Here is a 17,897-nt window from a genome sequence, read left to right on the forward strand (position 1 = left end):
TACATAATTCACAGGCTCCTGCTGCTGTGGCCTGGATAACGCCTGCCAGCCAAGGCCGGGTGGAGAACAGAGAGGCACCCCTGAGAGCCGTTCAGGAAAGGGCCTGAATACGTTCATCACCACAGATGTTGAGAGGGGTGCAGGTTAAATCGGTGCATTAGGGGAGCTCACAGACTTTAGTCACTGAACTGCCACCAGGGTCCAGTGTGAGGGTCGTTATTCCCGTTTAACGGACATGGAGACTGAGAGTCAGAGTAACTTGCCCATTTCCACACAGCAGAACTCCTACCCTCTATCAAGCAGATGCATGTACACAAGCCTTAACCCCGGCCTGGCTTAAGGCCTGACCCAGGTACTTCACCCAGCCCTTGCCCATAGGGAGCTCTGGGGCCTTAGAAGAAACAACGGGGAAGGGAGCCCACAAAGGCATGTCGAAGCCCAATGGCCACGCCGAAGGAGGTGAGGAGAAGATGCAAAGTCCACTGCCCTCTACCCAAGGACCCTGTGACCCCCTCCCCCCCAGGCTGGGGCAGCTCAGGGGACCTCAAGGCTGGAGGATGAGGTGAGCAGGTGTCCCATACACATGCCCAGGTTTCCTGAGAGCCACCCCTCCAGGGCAGAAAGGATGGACCCGTGGGCCATGAGAGGGACTTGGTGAGGCCCAATCAGCCCACAAGCACCTACCAGGCAGCAGCCAAATGCAGGAGACACTAGGACGAATGTGACCTGGTCCTGGCCTTCAGGCAGCTGGGCACCTGGATACTCACTAGACCTGTGCTCGTCCCAGTGACTTCTCTAGCCTGTCTCCAAATGCTCCCTCTACCTCCTCTGTCCCCACCGTCCTGGGGTCTTTACAGTGTCTCTGTGCACTGCCATTTCTACAGCTTCTGCTTTCTCCTACTGGCTAGAGCCTCCCCATCTCATCTTCACAGCATTTCACCCTAGTAGTCCCCAGCTCCCAGCCCCCACCTCAGGCTGCCAGCCCTCCCTGCCCTCCCTCCTCCAGGCAGTCCAGTACCCCCGACCTCTCAGCATCTGTGTGTACCACCCAGGGTGGTTGGAACTGAGTAGTCTGGCTTGTGCCCTGGAGGTCTGACTACACAGGGGCTCAGGACTGCTCCACTTAGTAAAGTGAATGTGTCACCCACCCACCTGCCACCTCGACCTAGAACAATTAAAAAAAAAAAACACACTTCTTCCTTTTAAGGCTTGTCTTTGTCTTTCTTTAAAAAAAAAAACCTTAGTGGGCCTGAGGAAATGAAATGGAAGATTCTTAGTCAGACTTGTCTTGGCATTTCTCGCTGCTGGCTCTGTGCCTGGCGTAGTCGATGCCTGAGATGTGTGCGTTTGGGAGATAAAGAATAAAAATATCTTCACCTTCCACTTGCCTCTGCCGCCTGAAGTCCTGCCATGACGATGACGGTTTTACTGGGCCCAACGGTCTTCCTGGGATGCTTTCCCAAAATGCACAGGGTTCAGGGCCATGGAACTCGCTTCTGTGCAAAGCAGCAGAGTGGAGATTTGCTTGTCCCCAGTCCAGATGCTGCTCTATGACAAAACAGGCGCACACTCAAACAAGTGTGGGAGAGGCTGGCTGGACCCTGCAACACCTGTTGGGACTTCCTAACTCAAATCCATGTGGTGTGTGTGCCAGTACTGGGGCTTGAACTCAGGGCCCAGGCACTGTCCTGTAGCTTTATCAGTCAAGGCTGGCACTGTACCACTGAAACCACCAATCTACCTCTGTGTGTGTGTGTGTGTGTGTGAGTGTGTGTGTGTGTGTGTGTGTGTGATTGAAGTCTCATGGAATTTTCTGCCTGGGTTGGCTTTGAACTGTGACTCTCCAATTTCAGATTCCTGAGTAGTTAGGATGATAGACACGAGCCACCAGCACCTGGCTACATCAGTGCATTAAAGGCTTTGAAAAGAGTCTGAGTTACATGATCTACTAGTTCCCAAATGGTATGTCCACGTGAAACGGAGCTTACTAGTGTCCCCTGGCACTTGGGCTTCCCAGAACACACTTTGGGAATGACGTGCTAAGGGTGTGTGTGCTGAGGAAGGCAACCAGCCAAGGCCCTGCCTCTCTGCACTGACCATTTTAGGGACACAGAGAGTTTAATCTCAGCCACCACCACCAATCCTGGGTAACAGAGAAGGTGGCATGGGACATCCTGTAACTAGAGCACCAATATGACAGAGGGGGTGTCACGGGCCCAGCTGGAGAGCTGAGGTGCTGGCAATGGGGCAGGGGGAGGCTTAACCTCTGGGCTTTGTTCCCATTGCCTGAACGGTGGGGATAATGCTTTTCTCCATGCTTCTGTGGAGATTCGGGTTAATGACGCAAGTAGAGGCAGATTATAAACGGTGAGGTCCTGAGCCAGCACTTGCTGTGTGCATCGTTATTTCCCCGTGTGCACTGGCCAAGAGGGCATGGTCAGGTCTTCAGGATCCCAGGCTGCGCAGGAGGTTTTCCATCACGATGCATGGTCTCCCCAGGCAGACTCAAGCTCCCCAGTGGTTAGGTTACCAGGTGTCAGTGGATGAAGAATGACCCGCCAATGCTTTCTTGGGGGTGGTACTGGAGTTTGAACTCAGGGCTTTGGGCTTGCTCAGCTACTGCTTTGCCACTTGAGTCATGCGTGCCTGTCTTGTGCTCTACCACTTGAGCCATGCTTCCTGTATGGCTTCTTATTATTTTGGATGGAATCTCATGGGCTTTTCTGCCTAGGTTGGCCTTGGACTTTGATCCTCCAAGTCTCAGCCTCTTGAACAGTGAGGATTACTAGTTCATGGCTTTGGTGCTGCGTGTTACATTTTATGCTACCCATTCATGCACAGGACAAGTATTTTCAAAGTGCCTACTACGTGCCAGGCAAATGTTAGGCACTAAGGGCACAAAGCCACAGCAGATTGTGAGGTACATGGAAGGTCCTAGCTAAATGAAGCACTGGGTCTCTTTAGGACAACAAGGAAGTGTTGTAGAAGAAGATGCACAGGTAGGAAGTCTGGAGGACGGAGCTCCAGGGCTGTGCGGCCCCTCAAGTCACCTGTCTCCCCGGAGCCTCCGTTGTCCCCTCTGTTAAGTGGGGATGGTGATCAAGACGAGGACAGCGACTGTGTGGCACTGGTGCCACACTGGGTCTGGTAGTCACAGACACCCTCTCACCTAAGGGGCACAGCCAGCAGGACGGGGGCACTAACTATTGCCCTTCTCACAGATGTGCAACTGGAGGCTGGGGTGTGAAGGAGGGTCACGAAGCCATCCCAGGTATCTGCTTCCACACTCCCCCTCCCCCCCCAGCAAACACTCCTGAGGATTTGGTGACATCGTCGATAAGAAAATGCTTTGTAAAGTTAGATTTGTATGGGTCCAAGGGCACCACGAAAAATAAGCCTTGATTTCTCCATGAAACCCAACCCTCGAGTTCACAGGGCACTGAGAACTGGCTGGACCCAGAACTCCGGGCTCCTGATCCCTCCGCCTCCCACAGTCCTTGGCCAGCTGCCTGGCGGGGAGACCTCCAGCTACACGGCCCCTGCTGGCGTCCCTCCCCACAGCCTGAAATGGTCCCCTCCCCAGCCCAGAAGACCCCTGGCTCAGGAGCACCTGCCGGGCACCGAGAGGGGAGGTCCCGGCCCAGGTGCCATGGGAGCCGCTCCTAGGTCCCTTGTGGGTCCCAGTGGCAGCCTGTGGGTTCTCGGGCCAGGCCTCCTCTCGGCTCGGGGATGGCAATTTGACCGACTAGCACATCTGGATGGAGGGTGGGCTCAGTCTGTCTCTACAGAGGCCCTACCGTGAGGAAAAACACTCGAGTTGCAGCACTATGGACTTTGGTTGCGTGCAGGGACGGACTTCCTGGAGATGCATTAAGAATGGAAGGCACACTCTGTCTGTCACCTTTATAATAACAGGTTACGGTTCTTTAAAGCATAGGGCGGCGGGCAGCAGGACGAAGGTGGCTGCGGCACTGCCTCTGACCCCCTCCCCCCATTAGGTCGTGATTCCCCCAAGCAGCCCAGGCGGGAAGGTGAGCGGCCCGGGCTCGGTGACGTTACCCAATGTGGTCAAGGTCTCCTAAGCGCTGCTCCAAAGAGGCAGAGCTGGGGCTGCAAGCCAGGGGTTTGTGGACTACAAGGCCCCTGCGCCTCTGTCCTCAGGGCTCTCTGAGGAAGGAGACATCTCACTGGTTGCCTCTGAGGCCCGGATGAACCTGTGGGTCTCGCTGGTGGCGGGCCACAGAGCTCTGTGTTCTCAGCTGCCTTCTCGGTGCTTTCCATGGACGTTGTCCCAGCCATACTCCCCTCCCCTAATTAGGCCTCCTACGGGCCCAGGGTCGGCCCTTGAACCCTGTCCTGCTGGCTGTGCTACCTACTCCCTGCTTGGGAGCCCCATGTGCAACCCACAGGCTGCAGGGCCCACATTTCTCCTACTGGCTTTCTTAGGCTCGCAGAGTCAAGGGCTGAGCTCAGGTGCTCGAGGGCATCGAGCGGTCGGAGGCCCATGGGGCACGAGGCTGCTGCTCCCAGGGCAGTGATTGCCACCCAGTGTAAGGAGCAGGGCAAATGGCTTTCTGGGGCCAGCTCTAGGCTGGGGGAGCTCTGAAAAGCTCTTTGCATCCAAGCAATCTTGATACCAGCTACCCGTGAACTTTGCCCACTCCAAAGATAAGGCTGTCCCGGGTGAGGCCTCCCTGGAAGCCACTTGCAGCCCGATCTGGAGAGACGGCTCCTCAGAGCCCTTCTTTGTAAGAGGACGGTGGCAGTGAAACTGCTGGGATTTGGGGGAGGGGGCTGGAACCCCTCTGAAACAGTTTATCTAAGTCCTGCCCGAAGGAGGTGGAGTCTGTGGTCTCCCTAGCTCACTAGGCTTTTCTCAGTGCGCCCGGGCCTTGAGCTGACAGCTGGTAGGAGTGGAGGAAGGGGGAAGCTACTGCTAGCCGCTGGGGGCTGCGCTCTCCTTCCTGGCTGTGCCATGCCCTATGCCGAATCCCCCTTCCGTAGCTGGGCAGAGCGGAGGAGAGGAAGCCTAGCTGTTAGCCTCTCCTTTGGCAGTCTTCCCCCAAATGACCCTCAGCCTCCTCTAAGTCCCAAAGGAAGGAACACCTTATCAAAGAGCAGCCACTGGAAGGACGACGCACGTGACAAGGGTTTGGCTGAGCCAGAGATCAGCAGAGGGCTCAGCTCCCTCTCCCGGTTCCGAGCTTGACCCTCTAAGAACTTCACTTTTCTTTTTTTTTTGGCCAGTCCTGGGCCTTGGACTCGGGGCCTGAGCACTGTCCCTGGCTTCTTCCCGCTCAAGGCTAGCACTCTGCCACTTGAGCCACAGCGCCACTTCTGGCCATTTTCTGTATATGTGGTGCTGGGGAATCGAACCCAGGGCCTCATGTATACGAGGCAGGCACTCTTGCCACTAGGCCATATCCCCAGCCCCAGAACTTCACTTTTCAGACAAGCCGAGGCAGCCCATCCTAGTAGATACTGGACAGGACAGACGCGGATGCTCACCGAGACAAATGACTGGCCCGTGGTCATCTTGCCAGCAAGTGATAAGACCAGGACTAACATGTTTTCTGTCTCTGAAACCTGTTGGGTTTGAGCCACACTGAAATTATTGTATCGACCCGGCTCTCAGTGCAGGTGGCTGACTTGAGTGGGGTCAGATATCGGTAAGGACTTGCGCAGAGACCTCTGATGTCCCCCAGATACCCTCCCCAAGATGGAAAACAAAACCCCCAGACACACCTCTCCAACATTCTTCAGTTCTCCCAGGCGGGACGGGCCCCACGCGGGCGGTGCAGTTGGGTGTCTAGGGTGGAAAACAAGCCGGTCTGCACAAGGCTTCATTGTTCTGGCGAGTCTGACACTCTGACCACTGAAACAAAACCAAGCAAAACAAAGTGCCCGCTGCCTCGCTTGCCCCTTCCGAGACGGGGGATAGTGGGAAGGGCCTCGGGACTGGATGTGATCTTTCTCCCCGCTCGGCCACCATGCTGGAAACCTGACGCAGGTGTCTGGGGCAGGGAGTCCCGGGTCTGAGTCCAGCCCAGCCCTGCCGCTGTTTCCCTGACCTTTTGCTGCACAGGAGTGACGTGTCAGGCTCCGTGCTTTCTGTGAACGGCCTCGTTTCAGACAAAAACTGTTGCTATCCCCACTTTCCAGAGGGGGAAAACCACGGCTTGAAGCTGCTGGGAGCGCAGATACCCGGGAACCCAGTTTCATCACCAACTCTTCCCACCCTGCATTTCTCAGGGCCAGGAAGTCCTGGGGAGGGGCATGTCCTGAGGTGTGGGCGTGGCTCCCCACCCGGGGAATGTGCAGCGGCACACGCCGCCGCAGCGGCCTGCAGCTCGCGGACGTGGACGCGGCTGAAAGCTGGGACGGCTAGCACCCCAGCCACGGCAGGCACAGCCCACGAAGGACTTGGGAAAGTTCCCCAGAAAGCCATGGTCCCAGATGCCGCTACCCTACCCATCCCTTTCCAGAAAGGTCTTTCATGTCCTGACCCCTTTCCACAGGAGGGCAGAATCCAGGCCAAATGGACAAGTCCACGGGTAGCCAGGGCCAGTGGAGGCCGCACAAGGAGCTCTGACTCCGGCTTGCCTCGGGGTGAGCTTCTTTGAGACCCTGGGGGTGGGGGTCGATGTGGGGATCCCGGCTCCCTTGTAGGTGGGAGAGGACTTTCCCTTTGAGCTTCCTGGGTGGGAAAGTGAGATGTTTCTCCATGGATTGTTTTTTTCAGACTCTACTTGTTCAAAAGCCAACCAGCTGCAGGATGAAAGCGAGAGACCCCTCTGGCTGCAATGGCGGCAGGAAGATAAAAGAGCTCAAAGCAGGCCTGGTGATCGTTTCCGGTAGGAGGTTTGGCCTCCCAGCCCGGGAAGAGCTGGGCCTCTGAGAGCTGCAGCCCGCACTCCCCCCCACCTGCCCTCAGAGAAGAATGTCACCCCCCCCCCCCCGCGTGGGGTGGCAGGAAGAGAGCGCCCCAGGCCAGCAGTCCCCCAGGCCAGCAGGCCGGTGTCCCCCTGAGGCTCGCTCCTGCCAGCTCCTCAGGGGTGGGCCACTGCCAGTCCACTTGCTCCGGGAAGCCCGCCCCAGCCCCCTCCCCACGCTCTCCTGCCTGGCTATCTTCTGCACCCCACTCCCCACAACCGGCCAGTGCTGGGAGCTTCCCCGTTCCGGGTCCATCTCCCCACGGGCCCGCTTCTGCGGCGTGCCCACTGTGGCTGAATGTGTTTAAGTGTATAGAGGTAGGGCCAAAGAATGTCCCCTCCCTCCCCATTTGAAGACGAGACAGTGTCTGCCCAGCGCCTGCTGGCTGGACCCCAGACTGCTCCCCCCACGGCCTCCTTTCTGCCGCCCAGGACGCCACGGAGCTGCCTCCTCCCACCTCCTCCCACCGGAGGCCTCCTCCCACCGGCCACGCCCTCCCTCCAGACCTCCCTCACTGGGCCCCGCGAGGGGCTCCAGTCACCAGTTCACCAGGCCAGTGGAGGAGAGAGGCGAGAGGGAACCGACGGCACCGCCTGTGAGCCAGACCTGAGTGGAACGGCTCCTTCTCCCTTCATTGTCACCAGCCCTGACGTTAGTAAAGAAACAGGTGCAGACGTTGAACCGCGGGTCGCCGGGGGCAGTCTGCGCCGCCTCCCCTGGCTACTTTGTGCCAGGTCCGCTGCCTGGCACTTGGAGAGGGGAAGGCAGAGCCTCGTCCTGCCAGGGCCCCTTCCTGCCGCCGTTGGCACGTGGAGGTTATAGATCTCTCCGTGCAGCAAGAGAGGGCTGGGCGCCACCTGTGTGAGAGGCGTCCCCGAGGTTCCTCGACAGAGGTGACTCCGGGACTTGCAGGACCTTGCCGGACGGGCCTCCCTCCCAGCAGCCACCGCGGGAGAAAGGACAAGCCGTGGCTCACCACACTTCGGGCCTGGTGTACGCCTGGGGGGGCAGAGGGAGCGGCTGGCCCGCGCGTGACCCCGCGGTGGCCGGGGCAGCCGGCCTCTGGTCCTGCCAACTGGGCCCGGCCCAGGCGGCTCCCAACCACAGCGCGCGGCCACGCCGCCCGCATCCCGGGCCGGCGCGCTGCTTTGCGTGACCACAGTGCCCGCTGGCCAGAGGCCAGGCCACGCCACGACCTCTGGCCCTCCGCCACGGGCTCTTCCTCCTCCCGCCGGGGTCGTGAAGGGCACTGCAGAAGGCAGGAGCCGCTCACCGTGGTGTGGAGGGCTGACTCGCCGCAGGCCACCAGCTGGCCAGCACGGAGCCCGGGGCCAGGGGGTTTTTCCCCAGGCCCCACGCTTAGGCCAGCGCCGCCGTTCTCCAGCCTTGGGAGGAAGGCTCCAGGCGCTGCTCATGCAAAGAATGCTTTCGAGGTACTGATGGAGTCCACACGGAATATCTCCTAAATGCTTAATGGCTGTCTGTTCCGTGACAGAGAAAAGCACAGATTGCTAACTCAAAAAGATGCAGATCTGTCTTTCCACTCCCCACTGTCTAGCTGTGTAACCTTGAGCAAGACAACGCACCTCTCTGAGTCCTCGTCTCAGGGAATAACAGTAGCTACTCCTCAAAATGAGTGCGAACAGGAAGGTCTCTAAAGCGCTGAGTACACGGTCTGGCTCCTGATGAACATGCAAGGGTATTAGCTGCTGTTAACGGCATTGTTATGTTATTGCTAAATGTAAAGGTGCGTTCTACAACTGTAGGATGTTGCAGAAGATAGGCAGGTGTTACAACTGTTCCTACTGAGTGCTGGGGATTTAGAAGGGGCACGCCTAGAGGGCGGGTGATGCAGAAATGTTTCTGGGAGGTGACACCTGGCCAGGCTGGGCACACAGGACAGTGAGCAGGTAAGAAGTAGGGGTGGTAAGACAAGAGGGGCCCCACAGGCACAGGGCCGGCAAGTAGTAAGGCCACGCTTCCACGTTTAGAAGACGACGGAGGGCTCTGAACCTGGGGCCACACAGTGGCACCGGTGGGCAAGGACTTGAATGACACAACCAGGGGCCTGGCCTGGCCTGCCTCTGACAGGAAGTGCAGGGAGCTACAAGGGTCTCTAAGAGGGAACCTCCCTGCGGCTCTCTGGAGCCTGAATTCTGGGCCACGGTCCCACTTGACCACTCACCCCTCTTCATCTCACTCACCCCTTGCTGCTACCCCAACAGACCTTGTCCCATTGTTGCTGGCCAGAGTCCCCCCACCCCCACCCCCGGGTCTACTGTACTTCCCATCTCCCCTGTCCCTGGTCCACTCTGTGTGGTGTGTTCACAGGGAGGTGCTTCTTTGCTGAGAACCATCGGAGCTGTGTGCTGTACACAGGTGACCTTCTGGAAAAGTAGATATTGCTATGTTAATTATACAAAGGGGGGGCGGCGGGAACCAGGCCTGGTGGGTTCAGGCGAATTGTCCCCAGTCTCACAGTTGGTAGAACCAGGATTCAGTCTCTTACTCTACAGCCAGTTCCAGTCCAGACACCAACCCCCTCCACCCAGTCTTCTCATCACTCTAGTCCCTAAGGGTCCCCACTCCTATCCTGCATCCTCATCCTTACCTATCCCCTCCCCCCCACACCTCTTTGGAAAGAGATGATCACAACTTGATTCTAGCTCAGCTACTTGGTCCTATTGTTGACTGTGGGTCCACCTGGCCTTTCACAGAAGAGAGCCAGGTTAGCAACAGGCCACTCTCTCCCTGCCTTGCCCCCTCCTCTACGCACATTCTGTCCTAGACTAACCACGCACACGGGAACCATCCCACACCGCCACCGCCACCGCCACCGAGGGTCAGCAGCTCAGCTGAACACAGCGATTTCCCTAGCCTGCCTCTCAGGGAGGGGAGCAATAAATTATTCACTATACCTTGTGCCTAGGGAGGCCAGACAATGGCCCCAAGGGAATGCATACCAACTGTCCCTCCACAGGAAGCCATGGGGGATGGGGGATTGTCAGGATCCAGGAGTCCTTTGTGAGGGTCCCCAAGCAGACTCCGCAAGCCTAGGAGATGAAGGGAGGCGGCCCAGCAGAGACTGACCCCACACACAGGCCTGAGCTCAGCAAATTCAGGTTTCCCAGCCTGCGAGCAGTACTTAAGTAGTCTGCCTTCTCACCTCAGGCCAGGCAGAGAATTTCCCAGACTTCCAAACTCCTGCTTCCTTTTCTTCATAGGGAAGGAAATAGATATTTGGCCAGGCACGGTGTATCTGTATCTATCTGTCTCCGCCCCTCCGACAGTGCTGGGGTCCCATCCAACCCAGGGCCCCCCGCCCGGTAGGCAGGCCTGCCACTGGCTGACACGCACCCCCAGCTTAGCATCTCATTTAGACCTTATCTGGGTAACTTTCAAGCCACCTGGTAGGCATTGGGCACCCAAATAGTTGAAGAAGCAAGCTCAGAGGTCCTGAGTTAGTGGTTTTTACCTGTGTGGTCTTTAGTCTTCCACCGAGAAACAGACATTAAGAACAAGCCTAGCCAAGCTCAGGTGGCTCACACCTGTAATCCTAGCTACTCAGGGGGCTGAGCTCTGAGGATCCAGGTTCAAAGCCAGCCAGGACAGCCAGTGGTTTATCTCCAATAAACCACTCAGAAAAAGCGGGAAGTGGCTGTGGCTCATTACCACTTTGCTAGCCTTGAGCAAAAGAAACTCAGGGACAGTGCCCAGGCCCTGAGTTCAAGCCCCAAGACCAGCAAAAAAAAAAAAAAAAAAAGAACAAGACCATTCTTGGCCAATGCAATAAACTCCCTTCTGATACTCTGCCGACAGGAAGGCCTGACTATCTGGGCAGGTAACACCAGCCTGCCTTGACCCCCACTTCCCAAATGGCCCATCCAAGAGACACCAGGAGACTCCCCCATCCTGGCTTTGCCTTGCTCCAGGTTCCAGACTCTTCCTACCAGATCATGAAATGGGACCATAGGTGTGAAGTCAGTTCATCAAAGAGGGGCTTTGTTCAGAGGCAACAATGGTTATGAGGACTTGACCCCGCAGACAGAGGGAGAGAAGGGGGAATCCCAAGCCCTAGTCACCTCCTGGGCTCCCCCAACCCCTCTAGCCTCAGAGACAAGCTTCCAGTCTGCACTCTTCTGCCCCACCTCCTAGGGGTTTTCCAAGGTGATTTCCCCTTGGCTTCAGGGAGCTGGCTCAGCAAGGGTTAACTAGTCCCCAGTCAAGGCCACAGAGGCCAGGCCAAGACCGTAAGTCCTCCCCCCAACCCACAGAATCCATGCCAGTGCCTTTCATAACACCTCACAGGGCAGCAGAAGGAACCCCTGCCTGGGAATTAAGACACTTGGCACTTCCAGCCCTGGCAGCCTCCCGCCCCTCCTGGACTAGAGGGATCTTGCAGGTTCCTCTGTCCAAGGGAGATTGAGGTCAGGCCTTTAATCTGGGCCAAAGGCTACGGGGCCGGAGGCATGTCCCCAGCACCCACCCCGCACTCTCCGGGCAGCGGCACACACGGGGGGCAGGGGAAGTCTCAGCCACCCAGGCAGAGGATGCAAACCGGGGGAAGAGTGGACACCTTGTAGGCTGTTGGGAAAGTTTTTTTCAAGCCTACTTCTGACTCAATTACTTAGTGGCTTTGTGTTGGGAACCTGAGGCGACTGCCACCCCGAGAGCAGCCCTCAGTTTCCCCATCAGTAGCACTTAGGAGGTGGGTCACCTGGGGGCCCCCACCCTAACAGATGGGCAGCATCGCGGGGATCCCGGCTGGTCTCGGTGGCCCTGAAGTCTGGCGCCGTCAGGGACCGGGGTCGGGGTCGGGCCCGGCCCATCCCGGACCCCGGGGGGGGGGGAGCTCTGAACTGGGAGGCTTCCCCTCCCCGCCCGCCCTCGACTCCGGGTCTCCGCCTCGGCGAGGTGAGGAGCGCAGGGGGTGGGGAGCAGGAGGACGGCACCCCCTCGGCCGCCAGCCCGGGCGCGGGCGCCCCGGTGCCCCCGCCTGGCCCCTTCCCTCCTCTCCTCCCGCCTTTCCTTCCCCTCGCCAGCCCGAAGCGGCCCTCAGCCCGGCTAAGCCTCAGTTTCCCCGGCGGTAACAATGCACACCGCCTTCTCCCTCGCGAGGCGGGGCCCCCGAGCGCGGGCGGGCACGGGCCCCAGGCGCGGGGCGCCCCCCCCCCGCGGACCCCCGCACCCCCGGACCCCGCCGCGCATCCGGGGCTCTCACCGGCGGCCTCGGCCCTCGCCGGCCGCGGGCGGGCCGGGTCCCCGCGGCTGAGGGCGGAGGAAGGCGGCGGCCGGTCCGCCCCGCGCGCCCCGAGGCGCCTCGCGGGGCCGTGGGCCCGGGCCGGGGCTTCCGGCCGCCCGCGAGCCGGAGGCGGGGGGGGGGGGGCGTCCGGGCTGCTCCGCCCTCGGGGCTGGGGCTCGGGCCACCTTGCGCCGGCCCCGGGGCGGGGGCCACGCGGACGGGAAGCCGGCGAACCCACCTGCAACGCCGGCGGGGCCGGGGACGTCCTGCCCGGCGCGCGAGCTGCTCCACGGCGCGCTCCGGACCGCGGGGCTGGCAGCGCCCGGGCGCGGGACCCGGAGCCGGGACGGGCGGCGCCGGGCGGGCGGGCGGGCGGCCCGAGCCCCGCGGCCGAGTCTTCCCGGGCCGAGCGCGGCGGCGGCGGGCTCCGGAGCTCCCGGCCGCGGCTCCACTTCCTCCTCCGCCCGGCTCGGGCTCGCGCCGCTCAGCCTCGCGCCGCAGCCGCGGCCGCCCTCGCCGCTGTCATCCTCGCCGCCTGCCGCCGCCGCCGCCGCCGCCGGAGCCGCGGCCGAAGACCCGCCGAGCCCAGCCGAGGCGAGCCGAGCGAGCGCCGCCCCACGCCCCGAGCGCGGCCACGCCCCGAGGGGCGGGGCCACCACCGCCGCACCCCCGAGGCGCCGACCGGGGCGGGACCACCACCGCCGCCACGCCCCCGAGGCGCCGACCGGGGCGGGGCCACCACCGCCGCCGCGCCTCCGAGGCTCCAGCCAGGGCGGAGCCGCCACCACCACCGCCACGCCTCCGAGGCTCCGACCGGGGCGGGGCCACCACCGCCGCCACGCCCCCGAGGCTCCGACCGGGGCGGGGCCACCACCACCGCCACGCCCCCGAGGCTCCGACCGGGGCGGGGCCACCACCGCCGCCACGCCCCCGAGGCTCCGACCGGGGCGGGGCCACCACCACCGCCACGCCCCCGAGGCTCCGACCGGGGCGGGGCCACCACCACCGCCACGCCCCCGAGGCGCCGACCGGGACGGGGCCACCACCACCGCCACGCCCCCGAGGCGCCGACCAGGGCGGGGCCACCACCACCGCCACGCCCCCGAGGCGCCGACCGGGGCGGGGCCACCACCGCCGCCGCGCCTCCGAGGCTCCAGCCAGGGCGGAGCCGCCACCACCACCGCCACGCCTCCGAGGCTCCGACCGGGGCGGGGCCACCACCGCCACGCCCCCGAGGCTCCAACTAGGGCGGGGCCACCACCGCCACGCCCCCGAGGCTCCGACCGGGGCGGGGCCACCACCGCCACGCCCCCGAGGCTCCAACTAGGGCGGGCCACCACCGCCGCCACGCCCCCGAGGCTCCGACCAGGGCGGGGCCACCACCGCCGCCACGCCCCCGAGGCTCCAGCCAGGGCGGGGCCACCACCGCCACGCCTCCGAGGCTCCAACCAGGGCGGGGCCACCACAGCCACGCCCCCAAGGCGCCGACCAGGGCGGGGCCACCACCGCCGCCGCGCCCCCGAGGCGCCGACCTGGGCGGGGCCACCACCGCCGCCACGCCCCCGAGGCGCCGACCTGGGCGGGGCCACCACCGCCGCCACGCCCCCGAGGCGCCGACCTGGGCGGGGCCACCACCGCCGCCACGCCCCCGAGGCGCCAGCCAGGGCGGGGCCACCACCGCCGCCACGCCCCCGAGGCTCCAACTAGGGCGGGGCCACCACGCCACGCCCCTGAGGCTCCGACCAGGGCGGGGCCACCACCGCCGCCACGCCCCCGAGGCTCCGACCAGGGCGGGGCGTGCCGTCGGGCAGTAGGAGCCAATCAGAGAAGGGCGGGGGGCGGAGCTGTGCGGAGCGTGGACCTCACCTCGGACAGGGCGGGGCCGCGCACGCGAGAGCGGCTGCCGAGAAGACCGTGGACGGCGGGGGCTGGGGGGTCTGAGCTCCGGAGGGGCCTCCGCGGGGGCCGCTGGGGGGGCCGGGCTCGCGGGGTTCAGGCGGGAGGCCTGTGGCGGGTGGGCCGGGGCGAGGCGGGGGAAGCCAAATGGGGGCCCCGGACGGGGGTCCCCGGGACGGCGCGGGCCCCGGGGTGGGACTGGGACGGGGCCTCCCCGCCCTCCAGGGCTGGGCGCAGAGCTGCCCGCTAGGAAACGCCCAGATGCTGGGCAGCGGTGAGAAGCGCGGATCTCGCGGCCCCTCGCCGTCTCCCAGCGGGGATCGCGAGGGCGGAGCCCGGCGGCTTCAGAAGGTGGGGTCCGGAGCCGAGGGGCCGAGGTGAGGCGGCCGTGGGCCCCGCGCCCCCCTCCCCGGACCCCCGTGGGCCCCGCGCCCGCCCCCCCTCCCCGGACCCCGTGGGCCCCGAGCCCGCCCCGCGCCCCCCTCCCCGGACCCCGTGGGCCCCGCGCCCGCCCCGCGCCCCCCTCCCCGGACCCCGTGGGCCCCGCGCCCGCCCCGCGCCCCCCTCCCCGGACCCCGTGGGCCCCGCGCCCGCCCCGCGCCCTCCCTCCCCGGACCCCGTGGGCCCCGCGCCCGCCCCGCGCCCTCCCTCCCCGGACCCCGTGGGCCCCGCGCCCCCCCTCCCCGGACCCCCGTGGGCCCCGCGCCCCCCCTCCCCGGACCCCCGTGGGCCCCGCGCCCCCCCTCCCCGGACCCCCTGGGGCCCCGCGCCCCCCCCCCCACGCCCTGGGCAGGCCGAGTACTCCGCCGACCCCCCCCAAGCTCAGCGGGTGGGTGGGGCCCGGGGAGGCCGGGGGTCCCCTCCGCCCCGCCCAGCGCCTCTGTGAGCCGCACCCCGTCCCAAGCCCAGGCGGCCACGCGCCCCACGCGGCACCGGGCACCCGGCAATCGCAGTCCAGTCCCCGGGGCGATGAGGACGTTGAAAGGTGACTGCGCCTCTCCGAGCCGCTGGCTCTCATCCATGAAAAGTAAACCATAAAATGCCCTGCTGCTGCGGTCTGGCGGAAGGAAGGGACCGGGGCAGGCCCGGGAATCAGAGAGACAGCCCTGCCCTGCTGACCAGAGCATCCTGAGACCATGATGGGCAGGCCAGAGGCGCTAGCTGGGCCGAGCAGGCACGAACCACCATCTAGACAGAGCCCAGGCCGTCGTGGAGAACTGGGCCCAATGGAAAACCCCAGGAAAGTTCACGTTGCCTGAGGGACCAGGGAGGAGGCAGCAGAATTTATTGGAAAGTCTAGAGTCGGAGAGGCCAGCCAGGCTTTTTTCACAGACCCCAAACTCTAAGGGAGTTTGCTGGTGACTCTGAGACCAACAAGATGAGCGTCAAGCTCTTAATAGCCCTGACTCTGGACAATGCTTGTCAGAAGGGATCCCTGGCAAGTTTTAAAGCCACATGTGGGTTTTGCAGAAGAGCAAGTGACACCGGCACATATAGACCAAGAGGCACGGGGTACGGGCGAGGCCTGCCTGAAGAAGCAGCCCAGAAGCCTAGGGGCTGTGGGACCAGGCCTACAGGCGGCGGCTGCTTTTATTAGAGTCCATAAGGCAAGCTGAAGGCCTGAGGGGAAGATGAAGGAAGAAGCCGGGCGCGGGTGGCTCACCGCTGGAATCCTAGCTAGCTACGCGGGAGGCTGAGCACTGAGGATTGTGATTCAAAGGCAACCCAGGCGAGAAAGTCCATGAAACTGAGCACTGAGGATTGTGATTCAAAGGCAACCCAGGCGAGAAACTCCATGAAACTCATCTCCAACTAACAACCCAAAAAGCCAGAAGTAGAGCTGTGGCTCAAGTGGTAGTATGCCAGCCTGAGGAAAAAAAAAAAGGAAGCAGAGATAGCACCCAGGCCCTGGGTTCAAGCCCCAGGGACTAGCACAGAACAAACAGAAAGTAAAAGCGCAAATGGAAGGAATTGGGGAGGGGGGGAAGGTGGAAGAAAAGCGAGAGAGGAGGTAACAACTTGATAAGAAATATACACACTGCCTTACGTATGAAACTGCAACCCCTCTGTACATCACTTTGTAAGGAGAGAGAGGGGAGAGGGTGGTCAGGGGCTGAATTTCAGACGGTAGACCCAGGGCTGGGGCTGGAGGCTGGCTCCTGGCAGCTCGGATGGATTGCAAGGACCTGCGCCTGGAAAGCAACCATTTTGCCTGGAACAGGCTTAGTAATGGTCCCCAGAGCCTCCTCCATCCGAGCTGGCAGCGTGATTAAGCCGTACGCCCCTAGCCTGGCATTCCAGCCCCCCTCCATCGTCATCCTCCGTCAACTCGCCCATCCACAAGCAGGATGCGGTCGGTTTTAGCAGTGGCTGCTCCTGCTGTCTCTTGGAGCCTTGGTTCCCAGCTGTCTTCTTTCCTGAGCTGCTTCCCTGCCGCCCCAAAGGCAAGAGCCTGGAAACCCAGTGTTCACCTGTCTGTCTGCTGCTGAACACAGACGGAGCGCTGAGCAAGCAGGTGCTCAGTAAACAACTGCTGAACATTTCTTCTCAAGACGAATGCCTCCACCTCTGAGAAGCCTTCTGGAACACCATCGCTCTCCACGTACACACACACACACACACACACACACACACACACACACACACACCACAGCCACCACCAGACAGGAGGCCTTTGACCTGGCTCCCTGGGCTGGAGGATTCTGTGATTATACGTGTCTGTGTCTAGCCTCCCCCGCCCCCCACTGGCTGGGAGCCCGTCGGTGGCAGCGTGCCCCACCATCTCAGCCCAGTGCCTGACAAGTCTTGTGAGGCTTCGGTACTGGGAGATAAGTGGGTGCAGCTCCCAGAGCGAAGTTGTCTGGCTGTGTCTGCCGCCGGGAGGGGCGGCCTCAGTGGCTCTGCGTTCAGATGAACAAAAGGTCAAGGGAAGAAAAGGAGCTTTTCAGAACGGACCCTCAGTGACCCCTGAGACCCACGCCCAGGGCACCAGGAGGCGACCAGCACTGGTCCCAACGCCCACATTTGCCCCTGGGCTGCCCCCTCCCGGGGGGCGAGGGGCTTGTGAACTGAGGGAACTGGTGAGGTTTTGTTTCTGTGGCCGTAGAGGCCTCCAGTGTGAGATGACCGGAGCTGAGGATGGTGGCAAGGGCGGGGGTCACGAACCCCTGTGCCTGGAGGCTGCTGGCCAAACACTCGCCTCTTCTGTGAGCCCCACCGCTCCCGGAACCTTTGCCTCCTCTGTGCCCTCGCTAGTGGGGTCCATGTGGAGGCAGAGGGAGTCCTGGGCTTGGGCAAGGAGGACACGGTCAGGCCAGGAACGGCCTGGCTACTCTTTGGACGAGAGAGCAAGGCAGAAAGACAGAACAGGGCTGCCTGGAGAGTCAGGATGAAAGGCAGGCGCTGGTGGCTCACGTCTGTAATCCCAGCTCCTGAGGGTCTCCGTCTGAAGCCATCGGGGCAGGAAAGCCCACTGGGAACGTATCTCCAATTAACTATCAAAATAAAAAGCCAGAAACAAAGTTGTGGCTCAAGTGGTAGTTCATTAGCCTTGAGCAGAAAAAGCTCAGGGACAGCATCTAAGCCCTGAGTTCAAGTCCAAGGATGGCAAAAAAAAAAAAAAAAAATTCAGATGACAAGGACAGCGGAGGATGTGAGCCTAAGTCCTGGCTGGGGCCAGGTGGGCGGGGAGAATCCAAGGTCATGTGAAGGAGAGAGGCTGGACCTAGACAAAGAAGCCTGGGCATCCGGGGCTCCAGCAGGACCTGGCGGGGGCGGGGGGGGGGTGTTGCCATTCACGGGGTGAGGAGCTGGGGGGGGTCAAGCA

The 17,897-nt window shown here is 62.3% G+C and overlaps 2 protein-coding genes across 4 annotated transcripts in view; one reads left to right on the forward strand and one right to left on the reverse strand.

Moving 5' to 3' along the window:
- The window catches only part of Gdpd5 (glycerophosphodiester phosphodiesterase domain containing 5), an 80,870-nt gene extending 68,330 nt beyond the window's left edge, over window positions 1-12,540 (reverse strand). For 2 of the 3 annotated variants that reach the window (XR_007213051.1, XM_048361070.1), the window contains exon 1: window positions 12,414-12,540. The gene's annotated coding sequence lies outside the window, so the exon portion shown is untranslated. Of the gene's footprint in view, window positions 1-12,154; window positions 12,201-12,413 lie in introns of those variants that run through there. The other variant, XM_048361071.1, reaches the window with a different exon arrangement.
- On the forward strand, window positions 236-13,882 carry LOC125361894 (basic proline-rich protein-like). The gene is made up of 7 exons (XM_048360504.1): window positions 236-254; window positions 379-459; window positions 3,495-3,644; window positions 3,999-4,031; window positions 4,162-4,216; window positions 11,673-12,019; window positions 12,249-13,882. The coding sequence occupies exons 1-7, from the start codon at window positions 236-238 to the stop codon at window positions 13,880-13,882; spliced, it is 2,319 nt and encodes a 772-aa protein (XP_048216461.1).
- Window positions 13,883-17,897: the final 4,015 nt, after the last annotated feature.

Source organism: Perognathus longimembris, chromosome 13 (assembly GCF_023159225.1).
Source record: "Perognathus longimembris pacificus isolate PPM17 chromosome 13, ASM2315922v1, whole genome shotgun sequence".
NCBI classification, from domain to species: domain Eukaryota; kingdom Metazoa; phylum Chordata; class Mammalia; order Rodentia; family Heteromyidae; genus Perognathus; species Perognathus longimembris.

Coding starts and splice junctions, on each gene's coding strand:
- LOC125361894 (XM_048360504.1), top strand. Junction 3,645..3,998: donor GAGGGGAGGTCCCGGCCCAG/GTGCCATGGGAG, acceptor TCCCCCCATTAG/GTCGTGATTCCCCCAAGCAG. Junction 4,032..4,161: donor CAAGCAGCCCAGGCGGGAAG/GTGAGCGGCCCG, acceptor CTCTGTCCTCAG/GGCTCTCTGAGGAAGGAGAC.